This window comes from Lycium barbarum, chromosome 9 (assembly GCF_019175385.1).
Source record: "Lycium barbarum isolate Lr01 chromosome 9, ASM1917538v2, whole genome shotgun sequence".
NCBI lineage: Eukaryota > Viridiplantae > Streptophyta > Magnoliopsida > Solanales > Solanaceae > Lycium > Lycium barbarum.
The window spans coordinates 124,197,943-124,217,803 of record NC_083345.1 but is presented as its reverse complement, the minus strand read 5'-3'; the positions used below and the strand labels follow the sequence as shown (position 1 = coordinate 124,217,803).

General features: G+C 32.5%; 1 protein-coding gene and 1 non-coding gene across 2 annotated transcripts; one reads left to right on the top strand and one right to left on the bottom strand.

The window, feature by feature from the left end:
* Positions 1-7,030: 7,030 nt before the first annotated feature.
* TRNAL-AAG (transfer RNA leucine (anticodon AAG)) lies at positions 7,031-7,111 on the bottom strand. Its single transcript has one exon. It is a non-coding gene; the product is annotated as a tRNA-Leu (tRNA).
* Positions 7,112-13,911: 6,800 nt separating this feature from the next.
* Positions 13,912-19,419, top strand: LOC132609865 (hydroxymethylglutaryl-CoA synthase-like). Its single transcript, XM_060324050.1, has 12 exons — positions 13,912-14,191; positions 15,888-15,994; positions 16,524-16,656; positions 17,133-17,276; positions 17,424-17,582; positions 17,746-17,819; positions 17,903-17,978; positions 18,073-18,128; positions 18,220-18,307; positions 18,498-18,638; positions 18,734-18,883; positions 18,991-19,419. The coding sequence occupies exons 1-12, from the start codon at positions 14,120-14,122 to the stop codon at positions 19,177-19,179; spliced, it is 1,389 nt and encodes a 462-aa protein (XP_060180033.1). The 5' UTR covers positions 13,912-14,119; the 3' UTR covers positions 19,180-19,419.
* The last annotated feature ends 442 nt before the right edge of the window (positions 19,420-19,861 follow it).

The following is a 19,861-nucleotide window of genomic DNA, read 5'->3' as shown; positions in this document are numbered from 1 at the left end:
TAACAAGAGGAGTCTAACCTCGGATAAGCATCTATAATCCAGGCTCTCTCTCTTTCTTTATCTTATTTGCGTCTATTTACAATATTTCAATACTCTCATCTTAATCTTATTGGTTACTCTGGTATACGTGTTCCTGACCACGTATACAATTCAACTGAACCATTTTATGGGTAAACATCAAGTACATTACTAGGAGATTTACATCATTCTATGTTACGGAAAACATGTTGTTCCAACCCTCGAATCACGAAGAATAATTGTAAGAGAACGATCAAAGAATAACATAATTGTGCTAACACTGTTTGCTAATAATCTTTTTTCTTCAACAACAAAAAAGCCACAACTTCAACTTTCAAATACTTTTGTTCTTAACTTAATCTTCAAATACTCTTTTTTCAACTTCAACTAAATATTTTCCAAACGTACGCCAACTGAGTGTATATGTTGATTTTGCACATGCATTTAAGTATTTCACATACCAGTTACATCTTAGTTTGCTCTTGAATTAATTTGCATATGTGATCAGTTTGAACAAATCTATCGAATGTGGAGTGTTTATATCCATTGTCACATTTTTTTCTCTGTCTCTATTATCACTTGTGTGAATTATGATTATTTAAGTAGCTCAGATAATTGGCGATTTTGCACATCTTAATTACTGCATACATGAATAGCAAAACATAGAGAACTATAAAGCAGACAAGTAAAGGCCAAAAGAAAAAGGCTTATGGATTAAAACATTACTCTAATTGATTCGAGGTGGTTAGTCGAACAAACAAAGATTATAGTTCAAAATCAAAGACTTCGCTTCTATAGCGGTTTATTGGATTATGAGTCTACAACACTTTTAGTTAATCAATATATAATATAAAGCTAAGCATAAACAATCTTATGTGGCACCTCTCTATGACTTCTATTGACATTTATCCTTTTTCTCCTTTTTTTGACCTTTTCCCCCATTTCTTTTAATTATTTTATTTTAACAAATCATCTCCATAACTCATACCTCTTAATTACTCCATTAGTAATACTAAGTTAGCCACATAACAACACATTCCAGTAGGTACATTTAAAGGACAATTAATTATTAATAATCTTCTAAAACTGATATCTCTACATTCATGGTTCGTGTCTCGTCAGATTTCTCATATGTATATCTGCTCCTTAATTTTCTTTTAAATAACAATACGACCTATTTGAGTTTGATGGAGAGCACAAAACTTTGTCCCTTCCCATTCTCAATCGTGCATTAAGCTTTTATTTTTTCATTTTGCTTCTTACTTCTTATTGATCATATAATTAATGTTGTTTAATTGATGTATAAGATTTTGGTCTCTCATATAATGATAAATTGCTAAAATTTTGTTTCAATAACTTATGAGATGATAATTGTTTCAGGAGAAACCAATTGATCAGACGTTGTTCTTCCGTTGACAATTGAATATAATTCTACTTAGAATTGTGCCAACAATACAAATGAAGTAGGTGACATGTCTTTTTCATGGAATTTTCATTCTATGGCATGATTTTTTACAACTTTTTTTCTTGAATAATATCCTCTATGGGGTTCTGTTTTTTTTTTTATTGTCATTATGTCTGGTATATTGGATTTTCAAATGTGTATTTATACGGTAGCCTCCATTAAATATTCCTCCATTTTTTCATATTCTATTGTAAACAATTAATATAACAGCAATAGAGCAATATTGTGATTTGGAACGTTTCTTTACTTCTTTCGCAATTAATGTCATAATTACCAGCAAAGTTATTGCGTATGATAATGAAAGGCATTTAGGTAGCATATATCATTTCTCTCCTCATTTCATAATTTTTGCACAGAAAGTTTTCTCTTCTCTTTTGTCCTGCCTCATTTTGTTGGTGTTTTTGTCCTTCATTTTCATCTTAGTACTCCTATATTCGACTCATCTACAACACATACTATGGTGAGCTTTTCCATGTCCTAATAGATTTCGTTTTTGTAAATACTAAAAATTATGTACTCTTTTAGAGTGAAGGGAATTGCTTGTAGGTTGATTGCAAGATAAATCACACGAGATAGTAAAAATTTGCAAAACGGAGATATAAGAGTCGTTTGAGGTAGTTTCTGCTGTGATGCTCATTGTGGTAGAATCTCTTTTGATTGTAGGTTGAGTCGGAAGGTAAATCACACGAGACAACGAAAATTTGCAAAATGAAGGTAAGAGTCTTTCAAGGTAGTTTTTTGTGACGCATATTGTTGTAGTTTTTTATTTTATTTCTATTATTGTGTTTATTTTTTAAATGCTCTTGAGTTTTTGATAGGTGGCGGAATTAAAATGCTCTTGAGTTTTTGATAACTGTGTATGCGTGTGTGTGTTGTTGTTCTCTCTTTTAATATGTTATAGGCTTGTAGTTATAGTGCTAATTCATATTTAATAAGTTTGTCTTTTGGTAGGCTTAAAATGCCTATTTTGAAATTTACGAGTGATTGTACCAAGTTCATATTGTATTTGATTATATTTACGTTGTTTACAATTAGGTGCCGTTTGGCCATAAATACCAAAAAATATTTCACTTTTGTTTTTTGGAATTTTGGAGTTGGAGTTGGAGTTGGAGTTGTGTTTGGCTATAGTTTTTGAAATTGTAGTTTTTAGTGAAATGTAGTTGTAAAAAAGTGAAAAAAGTGAAATTTTTTTAAAAAACAAGTTTTTTGAGTTTTTGGTATTCCGGAATACAACTTCAAGTTGTATTCAGAATTTTCATGGCCAAACGCTACTTCCGGAAAAAAGTGAAAAAAAATTCCAGAAAAAGTGAATAATTTTTATGGCCAAACGGCACTTAGTATTGTTCTCCATGTTGTGGGATTTCACTGGGTTGTTGTTGTTGTTACAATTAGTATTGTTATCTCTACATGCTCCCAAAACAAATGATAATATCAGAAAATATTTTTTTTTTGCTCCAAGAAAATTGATATTGTGTACATATGCAAATGCAAACAATAGGGGAACATGAAGAACCACAATTAAGAAGGATTCAACTTCCTCGGATATGCTAGAGGGCGGCTTTTGATGGGCTTTAAAGATGTTGTCTCAACAATTTCTTAATCTGCTATAACAAAACAAATTTAGAAGACGCATTTGAAATTATAAGAGCGGGGTCACTTAAAAAGGTTCTCATCAACGACAAATATTGAAAAATACTGAATCAATGCATTTAAAGGTTCTCATAAATAGTAACTATGTATTGAGAAACGCTGGATCAATGCAATTTATAAACATGTAATTGTTATTAGCTAAATGACATAGAAATGTGCTTGAAAGGTTTTTTTTTTTGGGGGGTGGGGGGGAGTGCGCTAAGATTATTGAAAAAGTTTTTTTTTTTTTTTTTAAAATTCCTTTCAAATATAAAGCATGAATCATGAAAATATAAGTAAAAGTAATCAAGAGTGAGAAAAATCTAGAAATCTTTCATAATCTAGAATTTTTTCATGAAATTAGTGGAAGGAAAAATGAAAATTTGCTTGATTTAGCTGAAATTGTGTAAAATTTGAGGAAAAGTGTTACATCCCGTATTTTTGAACGTCGGATTATTTGTAAGCTGAGGTGGGGTCCACACGTCAAGATTTTTTATTTTTTTTTGGGACATGTGACAAATTATATGAATCACATATGTGAAGTTAAACACAACTCAAGAAGGACCCTTGGGCCAAATCAAAGTGGAAGTCCTCCAAACGAATATTTTTAAGAAAACGTTTTCGGGTGACCTGACTTTGGGGGGCAAAAACGGTATTATATGTTTGGAATTTGGAAAAATACCAAGAAGTAGAAGTTGTAGATAATTGAATTATCTTTCCAACCATAGGTCGTGGGTTCCCAGGTGACGTCGGTACAAGGAGATATGGACGTTTTAAGGTCGAAAGGTCAGTGGGCTAGGCCCAACTCGGGACCAACCGAGTTGGCCCAAAAAAATGAAAAGAAAAATTTAGGCCCAAGGTGAGAGGGTGGCCGGCCATACCTGGTCCAAGCCCACCAAATTAATTAATTTCCATGTGGCAAATTAATTATAAAGGGATCATTATCCCTTAGATGATTCAAGAAACTTAGAAGGAGAAAGAACAAACAAAACAAGAGCAAAAAAAAGGGCCATTTCGGGTTTGGCCATAGAAAATTCACCCCTCCAAATCTTCCTCCAAAAATTATTTTCTTGTGGTATTCCTACTAATTTAAGGGTCCTTTACAACTTGGTGTAATTGTTTTGGAAGAAGGAGCACTTATTTCTTCAAGTTGACAACTTGTTGAAGTGAAGGAGTTGTAGAAAAAGGTAAGAATCAATTCCTTTTTCTTATGTTATGAAGGTTTGTTTATGTTGTGGTATGTGGAAATGAGTAGAAATTATGGAAATAAGGAAGTTTGCAAAGTGGGTATGTATATATATATATGTAGCCATGAGTGTATATATGTTGTATACTATACATATATGAGTTGAATTTTATGTTGTATTCTAGTTGTGGTTATGGTGAAAATTATATTGGGAATGAAAGTTGAATGAATTTTGGTTGAAGTTGGAATGTAGAAGATTATGTCACTTTAGAATGATTTTGTGATATTATGGAAATGAAGTTGTTAAGATGTGAATTATGATTATGGTTGATGAAATTGGAAGATGGAAATATGTTATGAATATGTAGGTTGAAAATTTGAAGTTTTGGGTGAATTATGTTTTGGTGGAAAGTTTGTATATTTTGTATATCTTGTGAATATTTCGTAGAAATGATATGAAATATTTCCAAATTATATTGTGATGATCTAGATTAATGATGAATGTGAAACCATTGAGATTAGTTTGGAAATTGAAGTTGAAATGAAGGTTATGACATTATGTTGGAAAGATAGCTAGTTAAGTTATATTGTGTTTATAGTGATTGTTGTTGTTGTTGATGTTGTTGTTGGGTTGTTGTTGATTGTTTTGGCCGAGTTAAATTCTCGGGGATGCTATATGTATAGGGGAGATGCTGCCCAAATTTCTGTAGGCAATTATGAATAAAGATTGAATACTTAAAGATTGGAAATTGAGAATTGGTAAATGTGACCAATTGCAGATTTTGGGCGAAACGGGAATTGAATTTGGAAAGGCGTAAAGAGCATATAAGGTATGTAAGGCTATCCCGATTCTTCTTTTGGCATGTCCTAGGTGTACTAGGATCGGATTTGAGCCTCGGAAAGTATTCTGCTCATCGGAATCTGCATTTGAAAATACCCCTTTTTCATTCAATTGAATTGAACCCTATAAGTATGCTTTATTGAAAGAATTGTGCAAACTTCCGCAAATTGTCTAGAAAATTTTGGAATGTCCCTAGAACCTCCGTAGGTGACTTTATAAGCTTAAAATACGTAATTTGAGCCCACCGCTTCGTTTGTCCCGAGGTGGGCCCACTATTTCCAATTTTACCCTTTATGTGTCTATGACTTGTCTTCGAGCGTTTCGTTAGAGATACTCTAACTACTCCTTTATCTACTAAATAAAAACTATTTTAAATATTTCATTAAGTCTTATAAATTGTTTTGAATCTTGAAAACGATCTCGGATAGATTATGCCTCCGTAACCCGTTATGACATCTAAATTTACTTACTATGTTTCCGTCCGATTTCATTGATTTGATTTGACATTCGATATGCCTCATTGAGTCTCTGGAAATATATATATGGTATTTTTAGTGCATTTAGTTTCTCACTACTCCGTTCGTGGATGCCTCAATGTTTCCCCCACTGAGCCCGGGCCAGGATATGTTGTCAAGCGTAATTCTCTGCATTGTTCGCCGCGTCCCGATGTGAGGGGGCAGGTATACGCGTACATGGGTCTGTGGAGTATGATGTGCCATGTCCGCCTATTCTGATCTGATCTGTTATGGCCATTTTGATATGATATTATATGATACGGGGCCACGCCCCTTTTCTGATTCCTCTGTATTGTGGCACCAGTGTCGGGAGGGTGACCACGTTCTGTCTGCCGAGTCCCGTGGCAGGGATCGGATATGATATGACATATGTTTCTGTACACATTCTGTCTGATTTGGAAATATGCATTTGACACTCTGGATTTTGTACCCATTTTCTGTAATCATTATGATTTGACTTCTGTGATTCCGCTTTACATATTCAGTACATATTTCGTACTGACCCCCTTTCTTCGGGGGCTGCGTTTTCATGCCGCGCAGGTACAGACGACAGGTTTGCTGATCCGCACGTTTAGGATCCCATTTCTGCTATTTTGGGGCGCTCTCTTCTACAGAGCCCATCTTTTGGTACAGTCTGTCACTGCTATCTGGATATGTACTTTGTTCAGGGTATGACGGGGCCCTGTCCCGTCTTATGATTATGATATGTTCTGTAGAGGTCTGTGGATACATCTGTGTGGGTTCTGTACATATGTTTGGGATGTTTTGTTTTATGATAGCCTTATCGGCTTCTGTGTGCCAAGTCTGCTCTTCGGCTAAATTCTGTAGCATCCACTAATGTTATTATTATATTATTATTCTGATAATATGCTAATTTGGGTATCGGGTACGTATAGGTGCCCAGATAGGGCACTGGTCGCGGCCCACGGGGTTGGGTCGTGACAAAAAGAGGTTAACTTAAAAACAGTTTTTGATCTAAACATTTAGATGAAATAAATGAAATAGATGTAATTAAATTGTCAGTGTTGTTTTCAATCTTTAGAAAAAGGACCAAAGATTATGTTACTAATATTACCGCGCGAAGCGCGGATAGATTCACTAGTACTACAATCAGGGGGGATCTACTTGGGGGGCCAGGGAGTTCACCCGAACACCCTGGGCAAAAAATTACAGTATATATATAGGGTAAATTTTCTGTGTTTATGTGCATATATTAACTTTTGAACACCCTCAGCAAAAAATGACAGTGTATATTTAGCTTTTTCTTTATTGCGAATACCCTAAATGAAAATTTTAGATCCGCCACTGACTACAATAATAATGAGTTCATAGACAAATACTTATATGTAAAAAGGAAACAAATAAAAAATTGTTTATGTTGAGAGTGGGATTTGAACCCACGCCCTTTCGGACCAGAACCTTAATCTGGCGCCTTAGACCAACTCGGCCATCTCAACACATGGTGTGCTTTCATGATCTTTACTTATTTCATATGATAAATGAAAAATAAGTAAGAGAAAACTATGAAATGGGAGGAGAGATGAGAGACTTTCGCATTATTTAAAAAAAATTCAATTTAGAGGATTAATTAATAATTATTTTTACCCATTAACAAGCATTACAAAAAAATAGAAAGAAAAGAAAACTACATCGTCACAAATAGGAGTTTAGGTCATATCATTTAGGTAAAGCATTTAATACACCAACTTCAAAAGTAAAAAGTTCATAAATTCAACTGATAATTGCTGAATATTTTAGGTGTTGCTCTAAAACTTTAATTGTCCCTTTGTCCTTAATCCTTGAAAATTAATGGGTTAAAACTTAATCACATCGGGTACTTACACTAATGTGATAAATACATAACATGTATTTGCAAATAAACTTATTTTACTTGATCATGATTATAAGCATGATTAATTGATATGTATTCTTACTTCATTAATTTATTTAATCATAATAAATTAATAGAAATTTGTGTAAACATCCGATTCAGATAAATTCTTATCGAAATTCAGCCTCTTTATAGAAAACGTTAATGGGGTTTGGATTTAGTTTTGGTAGTCTTTAGAATTTTGAAAAAGCTTTCAAAACAATTTAGGGAAAAAAGTAGTGTTGTAGATACTTTTGAAGAAAATGAATTTGGAGAAGATTTGTTAGTTTTCATAAAAATCTTCCTTCTTTCTGTTATCATGTTAGAATTATGTGTTGTTTTTAATTAAAAAAATAAACTAGTAAAGAAGAGTTTGCTTACCACTAACCATATATATTTTGCATGAACTTTATCACTTAACTATAAACAATTACTAATATATATTTGCCTGTTAATCATGATAACTCAATATGATTAAGCGCATACGCCAAAAAATTTCCTCATGATTAGGGAGTACATTATATTTGGGCAGCCAAAGTAAGACTTTTTACACAAATTCGAGTTAATCGAGCCTCAAAATAAATGCTGAACATCGGTTAAAACCTAAAAAAATATATAAAAAGCATCTTTAGTGAGTCAGCCGCCGTGGCTTACTTAAAACAATATATTATTATTCCTTAAAATTTAGTATACTTGAGTAACAGCCTCCATCCAATTATTTCTTCTTACTGATGAAAGTCAAGCCGACACCTTGGATCAACTATGGCTTGCAATTGTTGCTTTATATTTTATTTCACAATCCCAACGTTGAAATTCATTAAGTTGTGAAAAAACAAAACAAATAGAAAAGCTGCAATCCTGAGGTGATTGTAGTCGGGCATATTGCTTGCATTTATGAAATTCAGTAGTTTTTGCTCAAACTTTATATATGTATTAAAAATATTCACTAGATATCTATAAATATTTGACTCTGAACGCAATTACTATCGTATATTCACTTGAAGTCGTTGTAGAAACATATAAACTTCAAATCTTGAATTCGCGTCCGATTGTAGTCAATTTAAACGATTCAATACGAATTCAGTAATTTTAGCTCAAACTAATTGTGTTTTACAAAAATTCACTATATAAATTCAAATAACATATTTCAGCCTAGTAAATCAAATGAATCATGATATCATTTCGAACTCGAACCTATAATGTTAGAAAATTTGCGTCCGTCTCTGCTTCAATAGTCATAACTTGGAGCTCTAAAATAGTCCTCCTTTTGTCTTTTTATTTAACAAGGGAATTGAATATTTAATTCCATACAGTTGGTGGTTAAAACAATAAATACAAAACTCATTGTCCAAAAGGTTCTAATCCTTGACTATTAAATGGACAATCATTCGACAACTGAATACTCAAAAGTCAAAACTAAGAAGAAATTTCATTAACATGAAACTGTCGCTTTTGCTTAATTTTAATATCTTGAAAGTAACACATAACAAATTTTGTAGGATCATCTTCTTCTATTTTAATTGTGAAGGCTAATCTTTACCTACTTTACGATCAATTGATTTTGTAATCTTTTATAAATTTGTTTTAATTTATTTTTTTACAACAAATTTTTATTTTACACATTAGAAATCTAAAAATAATACACAAAAGATCTTTCGACATCATTTTATTCTATTTAAGTTGTAAAGGGCTATATATATTCACTCATGTCCTCCAATAGAAAGTGTATCCGACAGAGTATTGGTCAAGGGACAAATTATTAGGTGACAATTCGAGTTGAGTTTTTCTTATTCTTATTAATTAACCATGTGAGAATGTAAAAAGAAAAAAAAAGTAGATCAAGGAAAGTACAATCGTTAAAATAGCAACAAATTTGGATAACTTTAACTTTTCTATGAATTGATCCAACTAAGTATTTGGAAGAAAGTTCATTTGTTGAAGTGCACCAAAAATAGCAGCTCTTTAATTATGCTGGTGGATTTTCCAACAAACCATTGCCTTTGTGATTATCGACACTTAGTTAATAAAGAGCGTTGCTAATTAGTCTCATCTAATAAGCCTAAGAAGCAGCATATCCTTAAGTATAAATTCATAAGCTGGCAAACAACACATATCCGAATTCGCATTGGCATCTGGACTAATTCGAATAAGCCCAGCATAAAGTCCATTAAAAAAGAAAGCGTTTCTATCAGAATACTTACTCTTGTGAAAATTATTTATAGATACAAAATAGAGTAACAATAATTTTGTTTGAAATATATAGTCTGAAGAATTCGCCATGATATACCTGATTCATGCATAATATCCTGAAAAATGAATACAAACTTTTGACTGCTACTTAGTGCAGTGGCAAAATTGATATAATTATGATTTTTGTTTACTGCCTTAAAATCTTGAATTCACTTTGCGGTAACCCTATAGATATATTAATTAATGTCCCTCCCAAAAACGAAAAAGATAATTAACCTAAACAAAATAGTAAAGTGGAACCAAATTTCCTATATTCGTAGCCTTATTCATTCAAATTTTCTACTATGATGATTATATTTTATATTACTACTAAACCACTGTAGATTTAAGTCGTTTTGACAACATGGAAGCGTGAACCAATTGTTCCCTTAAGTAATAAACATATTCAAAACAGAGAAATTACGGCTGATGTTGAAAAAAAGAATCTTTAAAATTAAAAAAAATAAAAAATAAAAGGTATAACGTGTGAGCAAAATCTTCAATATCGGTTGCTGAACTCAACGTCTGCGTGGTGCCTTCTCCTTTTAGGAGTAGTACTCTATTATTGACTCTAAAAGATCACAAATATCAAACAGGTTAATAAGGACCAATTATCAAACCTGTAGCCATCACTATGGAAAAAAGGAAAAATTCAGTGACGTGGGAAATATTTAGACTGTATTTACAAAACGTAGATATTGTATTGAACGTAGCTATCAGTGTTGATATAACTTTTTTGCTGATATAGCTGATACCCGTCTGATGTAGTTCTCCCGCCATATACAACAATTGTAGCTACGTCTCATAAAATAAACTAATTGTAGCTACATTTCGTTATTCACTCTTTTGTTATTATCCGCAGGCAGAGGTGAATCTATGTATAAAAAATAGGCCACGTGAACTCATGGTCACTCGACTAAATTCGGTATATTATGTATATAATACTTAAAATATATCTAATATTAACTGAAGGAACACATAGTCAAATTATTCCGAGTGGAGCATTGGTTAAGTGTTGGGTATAATCCCTTAAGGTTGTGGAATCGAACCCTGCTAAAAGCACTATTGCGTCCTTTTTTCGAAAGAAAAAATTATAAGTAGCCTTTAACGTTTTGCCACCACGTTGATGTTACTATAAAATTTTCTATCTTATCTTAAAAGTAATGGTGAACCACTCTCTTGAAATCCTGAATTCGCCTCTGTCCGTAAGAGCAACAACCAAGATGTATGTCATCATATTGGAAGAGGCGAATAACAAATTGCATAAATAAGCCCTTATCTATCAGCGCACGGATGGATAGGGCGGGCAAAGCGCGAAGGAATGGATGTTTGAGCGGTTGGAAAAGTATTTTCTATTTTACCCTTAATGAGCTGATTTTATAGTCATATAAATTTTGTGACATATTTAAAATTACAAGTTTTAAAAGTCATATAACCACAAATATTTATGGCTTCTTAAAGATTAAAAGGTTCTGAAGTTTTTTATTCTTGCTTAAATTTTGTGCCGAATTAAATTAGTCACATCAATTAGAATGAATGGAGTTGGTTTTTTGTAGTGTACTTAGTTGATCAAATTTCATATCAAAGAAGTTTTACACAGACAAGACTGAACAATAAGTGGTTGTCTGACTAAACTAACATGAAATGGGTCCAGGGGTCAAGTTTGGCTGTCAGCACCATATTAGCATTTAATATAATATTCAATTAAAAAGAAAGAATTTGTAATATCCCATTTCACCAATAAAAATAAAATAAGAAAGAAAAAAGCAACAAAGTGGTAAAAAGAAAAATCCTCAAATTGGTAGTTTACCACTTTGACCATTTTAATTAGGCTTATTTCATAATTTTATTTTCAATTCTAGATTTTTGATAAGTGGGGAGGAGGAAGATGCAATAGCTTGTTATAGTCTTGAAACTTTAGTTAGAAACTAGATCTAATCTTGCCAAGTTAATGGTTTATTAATTGAAATATTTGGTCCCTCAATTACTGATAAATTTTAATTTTGATCCTTGTAATATTTTGTTAAGTATATTTAACCTTCAATTAATTTAAATGTGTTTTTTGTCCCTTTATTTAAAAATACATGTCGTTTAGATTATTTTAAAACTATATTAACCTTTAAAAATAGAATAACAGCAAAAACAATTCTCAATCAAATGAATAAAAAGTGCAGATATCAAGTAAATGAAAGTTAAATATGTTTAACAAAAAAATTCAAAAACTAAAATTGAATTTTATTAATATTTGAAGGACTAAAAGTGCTAATTTCCCTAAATAGAAACATTAGATTCCATGAGGAATGGTCCAATCTTATTGGCAAAATGAAGTTGGGGTCAAGGTTGGCTGTCAGTTGTACAACAGATGTGACGTCTATTTTATTTCTTATTATTTTATTAGTATTATATAAATCTTGAAAGTGGATTTATCCCTAATGACAAAAAAGCAGATATAGATCTGGTATTTTTCCATGTACCTTTTGAAACTGAAAATTCTCTTTCTTATTTTTAGCAAGTTTAATTTCAAAGTTCAAACCACTTTTAGATTCAATGTAATACTCCCTCATGATAAAAAAGAATGTTCATTTAATTATTTGCACACTCTTAAAAAAATATTAACTTCTAGGTAAAAATAAATAATTTAACTAAACTATACCTAATTAAATAAGTATTAAGATTTGACCACTTAACACTTAATAAGAACGAGTTTGGAAGAATAAAGTTAATTATTTCTTAATTTGGTAAGTGGACACTCTTTTTAAATAAAAAAATAAAAAAATGTAAGTGAGCACTCTTTTTGATCCGGTGATAATATGTGATTTTGGCAAGGAAACACATTAAACTAATCTAGAGAGACTGTTTTTTAAGAAATATATATGGCATTGAACTAGAAATTGGGTGGTAAGATCAAAATATAAATCCTTAAAGTGAATTTTTTTTTCTTTCTGTTCACTGACTTCAAATAGTAAGAAAATATTTATACCTAGTATTTACATCAAATCATATAAATTTATTATAGTCATTTCATAAATTAAAGTAAGAATGTGTATAAATGGTTTTGTGATAAGAGCATTTGTCATGTTTCCCCTTTTCCATTTACGTGACACTTTTCACCTTTCGAGATTCAAACTATGTGAACTTTAATTTACATTTCAAAATATATTTTTTTGTCATTTGAAACCCTTCGAGGTGGGGGCTTCGAGGTGGGGGCCTTCCACGGATCCTGCTAACGCGGTATGTTTTGTGCATCCGACTGCCCTTTTTATTCCATTGTCATTTGAAATGAGAAAATTGCAATTTATATTATTTTTTGTATAGTTTTGAAAAATTTAAATTTTAATCTTAAAATATTGAGTTCATATAATTCAAATTTAACTTCAAAAATTAGTTAAATTAATATTCCATAAATGAAAAATGTCATATAAACTGAAACGGATAGAACATTTATTTGATTAGTATATACCGACTATACATATTCCCTCTGTCCCAATTTATATGACACACTTTCCTTTTTAGTCAGTCTAATAATGAATGACACATTTCCTTATTTGACAACAAATTAACTTTAAACTTTACTCTCTTCAGTCCAAAATAATTGCGGTTTTAGCCTCTAAAAGCTGGTCCAAAATAATTGAGGTTTCACAAAAACAAGAAAGTATTTACTTTGTATTTCCTAATTTGCCCTTGTTACATTCCCATATCCCTATAATAATTATGTCAACCTAAAAGAAAAGAAAATCATAATTACGGGTATTTTAGTCAAAACATCTCTTAATTTTTAGGAGTTAATTTTTAGTCAAATTAAAACCTTAATTAATTTGAACCGGAAGGAGTACTTTTTACGTTTAACGAGATATTTATAACCATACAAATATATATATATATATATAGCTTGTTTTAGACCAAAAAATTTAAAAATATTTTTTTATTTTCTTAAACTCCATGTCCAATCAAATTACGTGACATAAGAAGTTGTGACGGAGGGAGTAAGTTTTAAACCTTCAAATTCTAAAAATGTCCGCGGAATATATATTTATTTATTTTTCTCCATAAGTCTGCGGAATAGCAAAATGGAAAATTCTCAACTTCGTGGTAACTCACATGTGAGAAAAGCAAGCAGCAACAGATAGCAATTGTATAGTATAAATATGCGAATGAAACATGTAAAGCCTCCACACAACATATTTTTCTCTGTCTTTGCAAAAGCTTCAAAAACATTACTGGCTATTATTATTACTGTCTTTGCATCTTTTCTTGAGTCGAGGATCTATTATTACTGTTGTTGTTCTTGTTGTTCCGCAAAACGTTCAAACACTTCAACGAGACTTATTCGATCTGTGATATTTAACAGTAGAAGAAGTAATCAAAAATGGCAGCTCAACCAAAGAACGTTGGAATTCTTGCCGTTGAAATTTACTTCCCTCCTACTTGCCTCACACAGGTACACACTTTGCAAATCAATAAGTAGAGAAACTTGATGATTGATTAGGAGTATATAGCATAATTACTAAATGATTAATACTGTTAGACCAAGCTTCTAAAAATTACAGCTAATTACCGTGTTTCACTAATCAGTTTGAAAAACACTTTTAAGTAGCGATTAGTATTTGGCCGAAAATTTTAAAAAGTGTTTTTATTGTATTTTCTCAGAAGAAAATCTACTTCCTCCGTCCGAATTTAAGAGTTTTAGTTTGACTGAGTGCGAAATTTAAGAAATATTGCGGTTTTAAATTAAATCTGTCCCAATTTAAGTTTTCACTTCGAAAACTAAAACTACTTTTCTCAAATAACTGACAATTTCATGGCCAAACAGACCCTTAGCCTATTAGGTGCTTTAAATTAGTTGAGATCATAAGTAGAGAAAGTTTGATCTTACATATGTGTTAATTACTTTGATAATTCCTGAATATTAGTAGCATATTAGTGCTTTAAATTGGTTGAGGAACCAGGATGAAGGCAGGGGCGAAGGGAGGAAGGGCCAAGGGGTTCATCATTCGGGTTTCTTTTGGCGGAAAATTACACTGTTTATATATGTGGTTAAAATTATTTGTTTATGTATATATATATAGTAGATGTTGAACCCGTTTGGCTTCTGTGTGTGTTTACTTTTTCATATTTTGAGCCCTTAGTGAAAATTTTGGCTCCGCCACGGGACGAAGGTGGAGAGAGATATCGACTTTTCTCTGGCACATGGTTAATTGAAATTTTAATTTCTGTCGCTTTCTTAAAGGAATTTTCTTATCTTTTTTGTTTGCCCGAAAACAAAATGGAATAATTTTTTTCATCTGTTTTTGATAAATTTTTCATGAGCCGGGAACACTCTATAAATTCTTGTGGTTATTTTTCATTTTAATCTCTTTTTAATTCAAAATCTTGCTTTCTGTTTTCTTAATTGTTTCAACTTAGAGAGTCATAAAAAGCTCTGCTTAAAAGAGCATAAATTTTAATATTCTCTTAATATTTGAGGAGCTAAATGATGTGCATACACAACAGTATTAGGTACTCCTACTATTTGAGGAGTTAAATGATGTTTCAAACTTCTGACAAATAATTAATTATAAAAAGTTGTGTTGTACTCGTTCTAATTAACGTGACACACTTTTCTTTTTAGTTTGTCCCAAAAAGAATGTCACATATATATATATATATATATTTAAAAACAGTTTCATTTTTTGAGATGATTTACAACCACATAAATATCTCAAGCTTCTTCTAGACCATAAATTTTAAAAGCCTTTCTTTTTTAAAAATTCTTTGTCTAATGAAACGGTGCCACATAAATTGGAACGGAAGGAGCAATACTTTTAAAGTGACTTCTGATTGTAATATTTTACTTTTATTTCCAAAAACAGTAATGAAATCAATGTTACTTTCCTGCTGTAACCCATTATTGTGTCATGGACTAGCATGTGCACGTGCTCTGTTCTGAGATTACATTTTGCAATCAATCCTCTCAAATCATTTAATTTTATTCTTTTATATAGTTTCTATACTTTATCTTTCTTTGTTTCAATTTTTTGAGCGTCATAACATTCAAATCTTATCAGATATCAATAATTTGGATCTTCTAATACAAGTTTAAGGGAATAAAATTCTGATCACATGAAAAAATTTCATTATATTGCAATATTGTATAGGAAGCATTGGAGGCTCATGATGGAGCAAGCAAAGGGAAATACACAATTGGTCTTGGACAAGATTGCATGGGCTTTTGCACTGAGGTGGAAGATGTCATATCAATGAGGTATGCCTCCTTTATCGGAAAATTACATTGCGTAAATATATATTTTTTTGTTTTTAATGTAGTTATACTAAGGGTGTCAAATGGACGGATTGAGCTGAGTTAATAATGAGCGGGTCAAAATGGGTTGAACGTGTCCAAAAGTTGGGCTGAAATGAGATAAGAAATGAGTCACTATCCAATCCACCCAACTCACACTAAATTTAAATTTCTTTAGTTGTTTTCTTATAATTTGTTTAAGTACCCAATAATGTTTTTTCTTATAATGACTATATATAATTTGTTTATAATGATCTCATGGATAATATTTGTCATCCTTAAGATATACTATATGTTGAATTTATTAGCTTCTTCTGTGTTTACTTCTTCATATTTTAAATGCACTTTAGCGAAAATTCTGCCTCCACCACATCTAGTATGTAGTTTGAAGGTGTTGCTAATTTCTTCCGCTAGATGAATGGCAAAATAAATTTATCTTTGTAATTTTCTATCACTATATATATACTCTTCTAATTAAACTTTTCATGTTCAGTTTGACAGCAGTTACTTCCCTTCTAGAGAAGTATGCCATTGATCCAACGCAAATTGGTCGTCTAGAGGTTGGAAGTGAGACTGTCATTGATAAGAGCAAATCCATCAAGACATTCCTGATGCAAATATTTGAGGTACTAGCTTACAGTTCTATCAAAGTGAAACTTAGATAGCTAGAGATTTACTCACTGCACACTAGCTCAAGATGTTGAATAAGTATATCTTGCAGCCAAGTATTAGGAAATAGATGTGAAATGTTGGATTCACTTATTCTGCCTGATATATATTGTAAAGTTAACTTAGGCCCTGAATTCGCTTGCTCATACGATTCGTTAAAAAAATGAGTTTATTGATTGTTGTACATCAGCCTTAAAAATTAGTTGTTGCATCTGTTTTGTTTTTAGTATGATGATGATATGAAATGAGCTTAAATGAAGAAGTGACGATTCATATAGCCGACCTAACTTACTTGGAACTTAGGCGTAGTTGTTGCTGTATCTGTTTTGTTTTTGACTCTCTTGACATTCCACTTCACCAGTAAAGCTTTACATTACGGCTAACAGAAATATTGTTCAGCAAATACTTATCCTTCTCCTATTATGACAAGCAGAAATGTGGAAATACTGACATTGAAGGAGTTGACTCAACTAATGCATGCTATGGAGGAACTGCTGCATTGTTTAACTGCGTGAATTGGGTCGAGAGCTCTTCATGGGATGGACGCTATGGACTTGTTGTATGCACTGACAGTGCGGTAAGTTCATCACATTCATAGAGTTTCTACATCATGTGTTCTGTCTTTTACAATAATAAGTATGCATTGCTATTTGGTACATAATTCGCAATGAACTTGAGGCTCTGCATGAACAACATTGACATATCTGAGAACTTCTTTTGACAGGTCTATGCTGAGGGGGCTGCTCGGCCTACTGGAGGGGCTGCAGCAATTGCTATGCTAGTCGGGCCAGATGCTCCTATTGTATTCGAAAGCAAGATTAGGGCTAGCCATATGGCCCATGTCTATGATTTTTACAAGCCTGTCCTCGACAGTGAATATCCAGTAATTTTCTTAAACCCGTGCAATTGTTAATCATCTGTTTTCACAAGAATGCCTCTATCTGTTGCTTACTGGAAAATATTAGAAGAAATATATAGGAAATTGTTTGAGATTGGTACATGAATTTCCATATGTGCGCTATATGACAGTAATTGTTGGTTTGCAGGTTGTTGATGGCAAGCTTTCACAAACTTGTTACCTTATGGCACTTGATTCTTGCTACAAGAGCTTATGCAACAAGTAAGCTGCCCGTTGAGCACATTCTAATATTCAAAAGGACCTGTTTATTATCTTCCTTAATAACCTCTTCATTAACATTCTAGATACGAGAAATTGGAAGGCAAGCAGTTTTCGATTGATGATGCAGCCTATTTTGTTTTCCATTCACCATACAACAAGGTACTTTAAAGATCCAATACCAAATTTTGGTTTCTTTCTTCTATAAAATAAAATGATGGTACTGATTACCTGAACGTCTTATTTAATCCTGCAGCTCGTACAGAAGAGCACTGCTCGATTGATGTTCAACGACTTTATAAGGAACGCTAGGTGGGTTACAAATATTCCGTATTAAAGGAATCACCTTTTATTTTGTATACGGAATTCAGTTGACTTATCTTCGTTGATTTTGCATTTGCAGTTCCATCGATGAATCTACTAAAGAAAAGCTGGCACCATTTTCTTCCTTAACTGGTGATGAAAGTTATCAAAGTCGTGATCTTGAGAAGGTCCTTACAAAAGCTTTGGTCTTCCTTATTTTCCAAGAAATTTTGTTTTTGTCATTTTCAAACGGCTTCGTACTGATCTTCCAGTATATGTTTAAAATGTTGAAAATGAAGCATTAAGGAGTTTGAATTGCTCTAACAATTATAAGTTGAGATTGGCACTAACTAATGGAATATAATTGTGCATATACAGACATCCTGGCAAGTGGCAAAACCATTTTATGATGAGAAGGTGAAACCAGCCACATTAGTACCAAAACAAGTTGGGAACATGTATACCGCATCTCTCTATGCTGCTTTCGCATCACTCCTTCACAATAAGCACAGCTCATTGGTAACTACAAGCTACTTCTTTCCCTTTTGGCCCTGTTTCTTGTTAACATATTATAGTGTTTAATCTAACTTTCAAATGATTTTTGTCAAACTCAGGATGGACAACGGGTAATCTTGTTCTCTTATGGGAGTGGATTGACTGCAACGATGTTCTCATTAAGGCTTCGCGAAGGTCAACATCCTTTTAGCTTGTCAAACATCGCAGCTGTGATGAATGTTGAAGAGAAATTGAAGTCAAGGCATGAGGTATGTTCAAATTTTGTTTATAATTTAGTCGTAGAACTTTGAACTCATTACCAATTCTGTAACGGTTGGGTTCCATAACTTTCTTTGACAAACGATCTTTTGTGCAGTTCACTCCCGAAAATTTCATCGAAACGATGAAAATAATGGAGCACAGGTATGGTGGTAAGGATTTTGTGACGAGCAAGGATTGCAGCCTTCTAGCTCCGGGTACCTACTACCTCACAGAAGTCGATTCGAAGTACAGAAGATTTTATGCCAAGAAATGTACTGAGAATGGACTGGCCAATGGTCACTGAAGATAGTCCTAACATGATGTAACTGCCGTGAAGTTGGCTTGTGCTCTTTTAATTATCGTCAGCACATAGAAGAATAATTACTTCATATTTCATATAGTCTTTTTCTTGATATTTCAATGCATTTTTAGTTTTCCAACAAATTCAATGTCTCTAGTTCACTAATTTGAAGATGATTTGCAAAATCGTCGATGTATTGTAAGTCTATAATTGAATGAAATTCATTAAGCAAATTTTCTGAGCTGTGACCTGGTCAAATGATACGCCTCTGGGAACTATTGAATTGCTAAAAATGTTTTGTTCGTCAAAAGTATATCAATCAACTATAGTTTGAGATCAGCTATGTGAATCCATTTCGCTCTATTTAGGTCCACTAGCACATGCGTGGGATAGGAATGTGTCAACGTCCTGACGAATTCATCATTCAAAGGACTCGTAATGTTAGATTATTCTTGGTGTGACTCTTAACCTATTGCTACTTTCCTCTTTTATTTGGATTTGAGAAAAACAATGTTTTGTGGAGCTCACATATGTAGAGTTCACCGGTTTCCCTTTTTAGCCACATTTCAACCTATGGTTGAAGAACGTGGCGATCAAGAAAGTCGTAGGCTTTGTAGTTCCCTACATGCGACAGATTCTCACTTGCCAACTGGAGGGTGCAACATTGGAAGCTGCTAGAGTTACT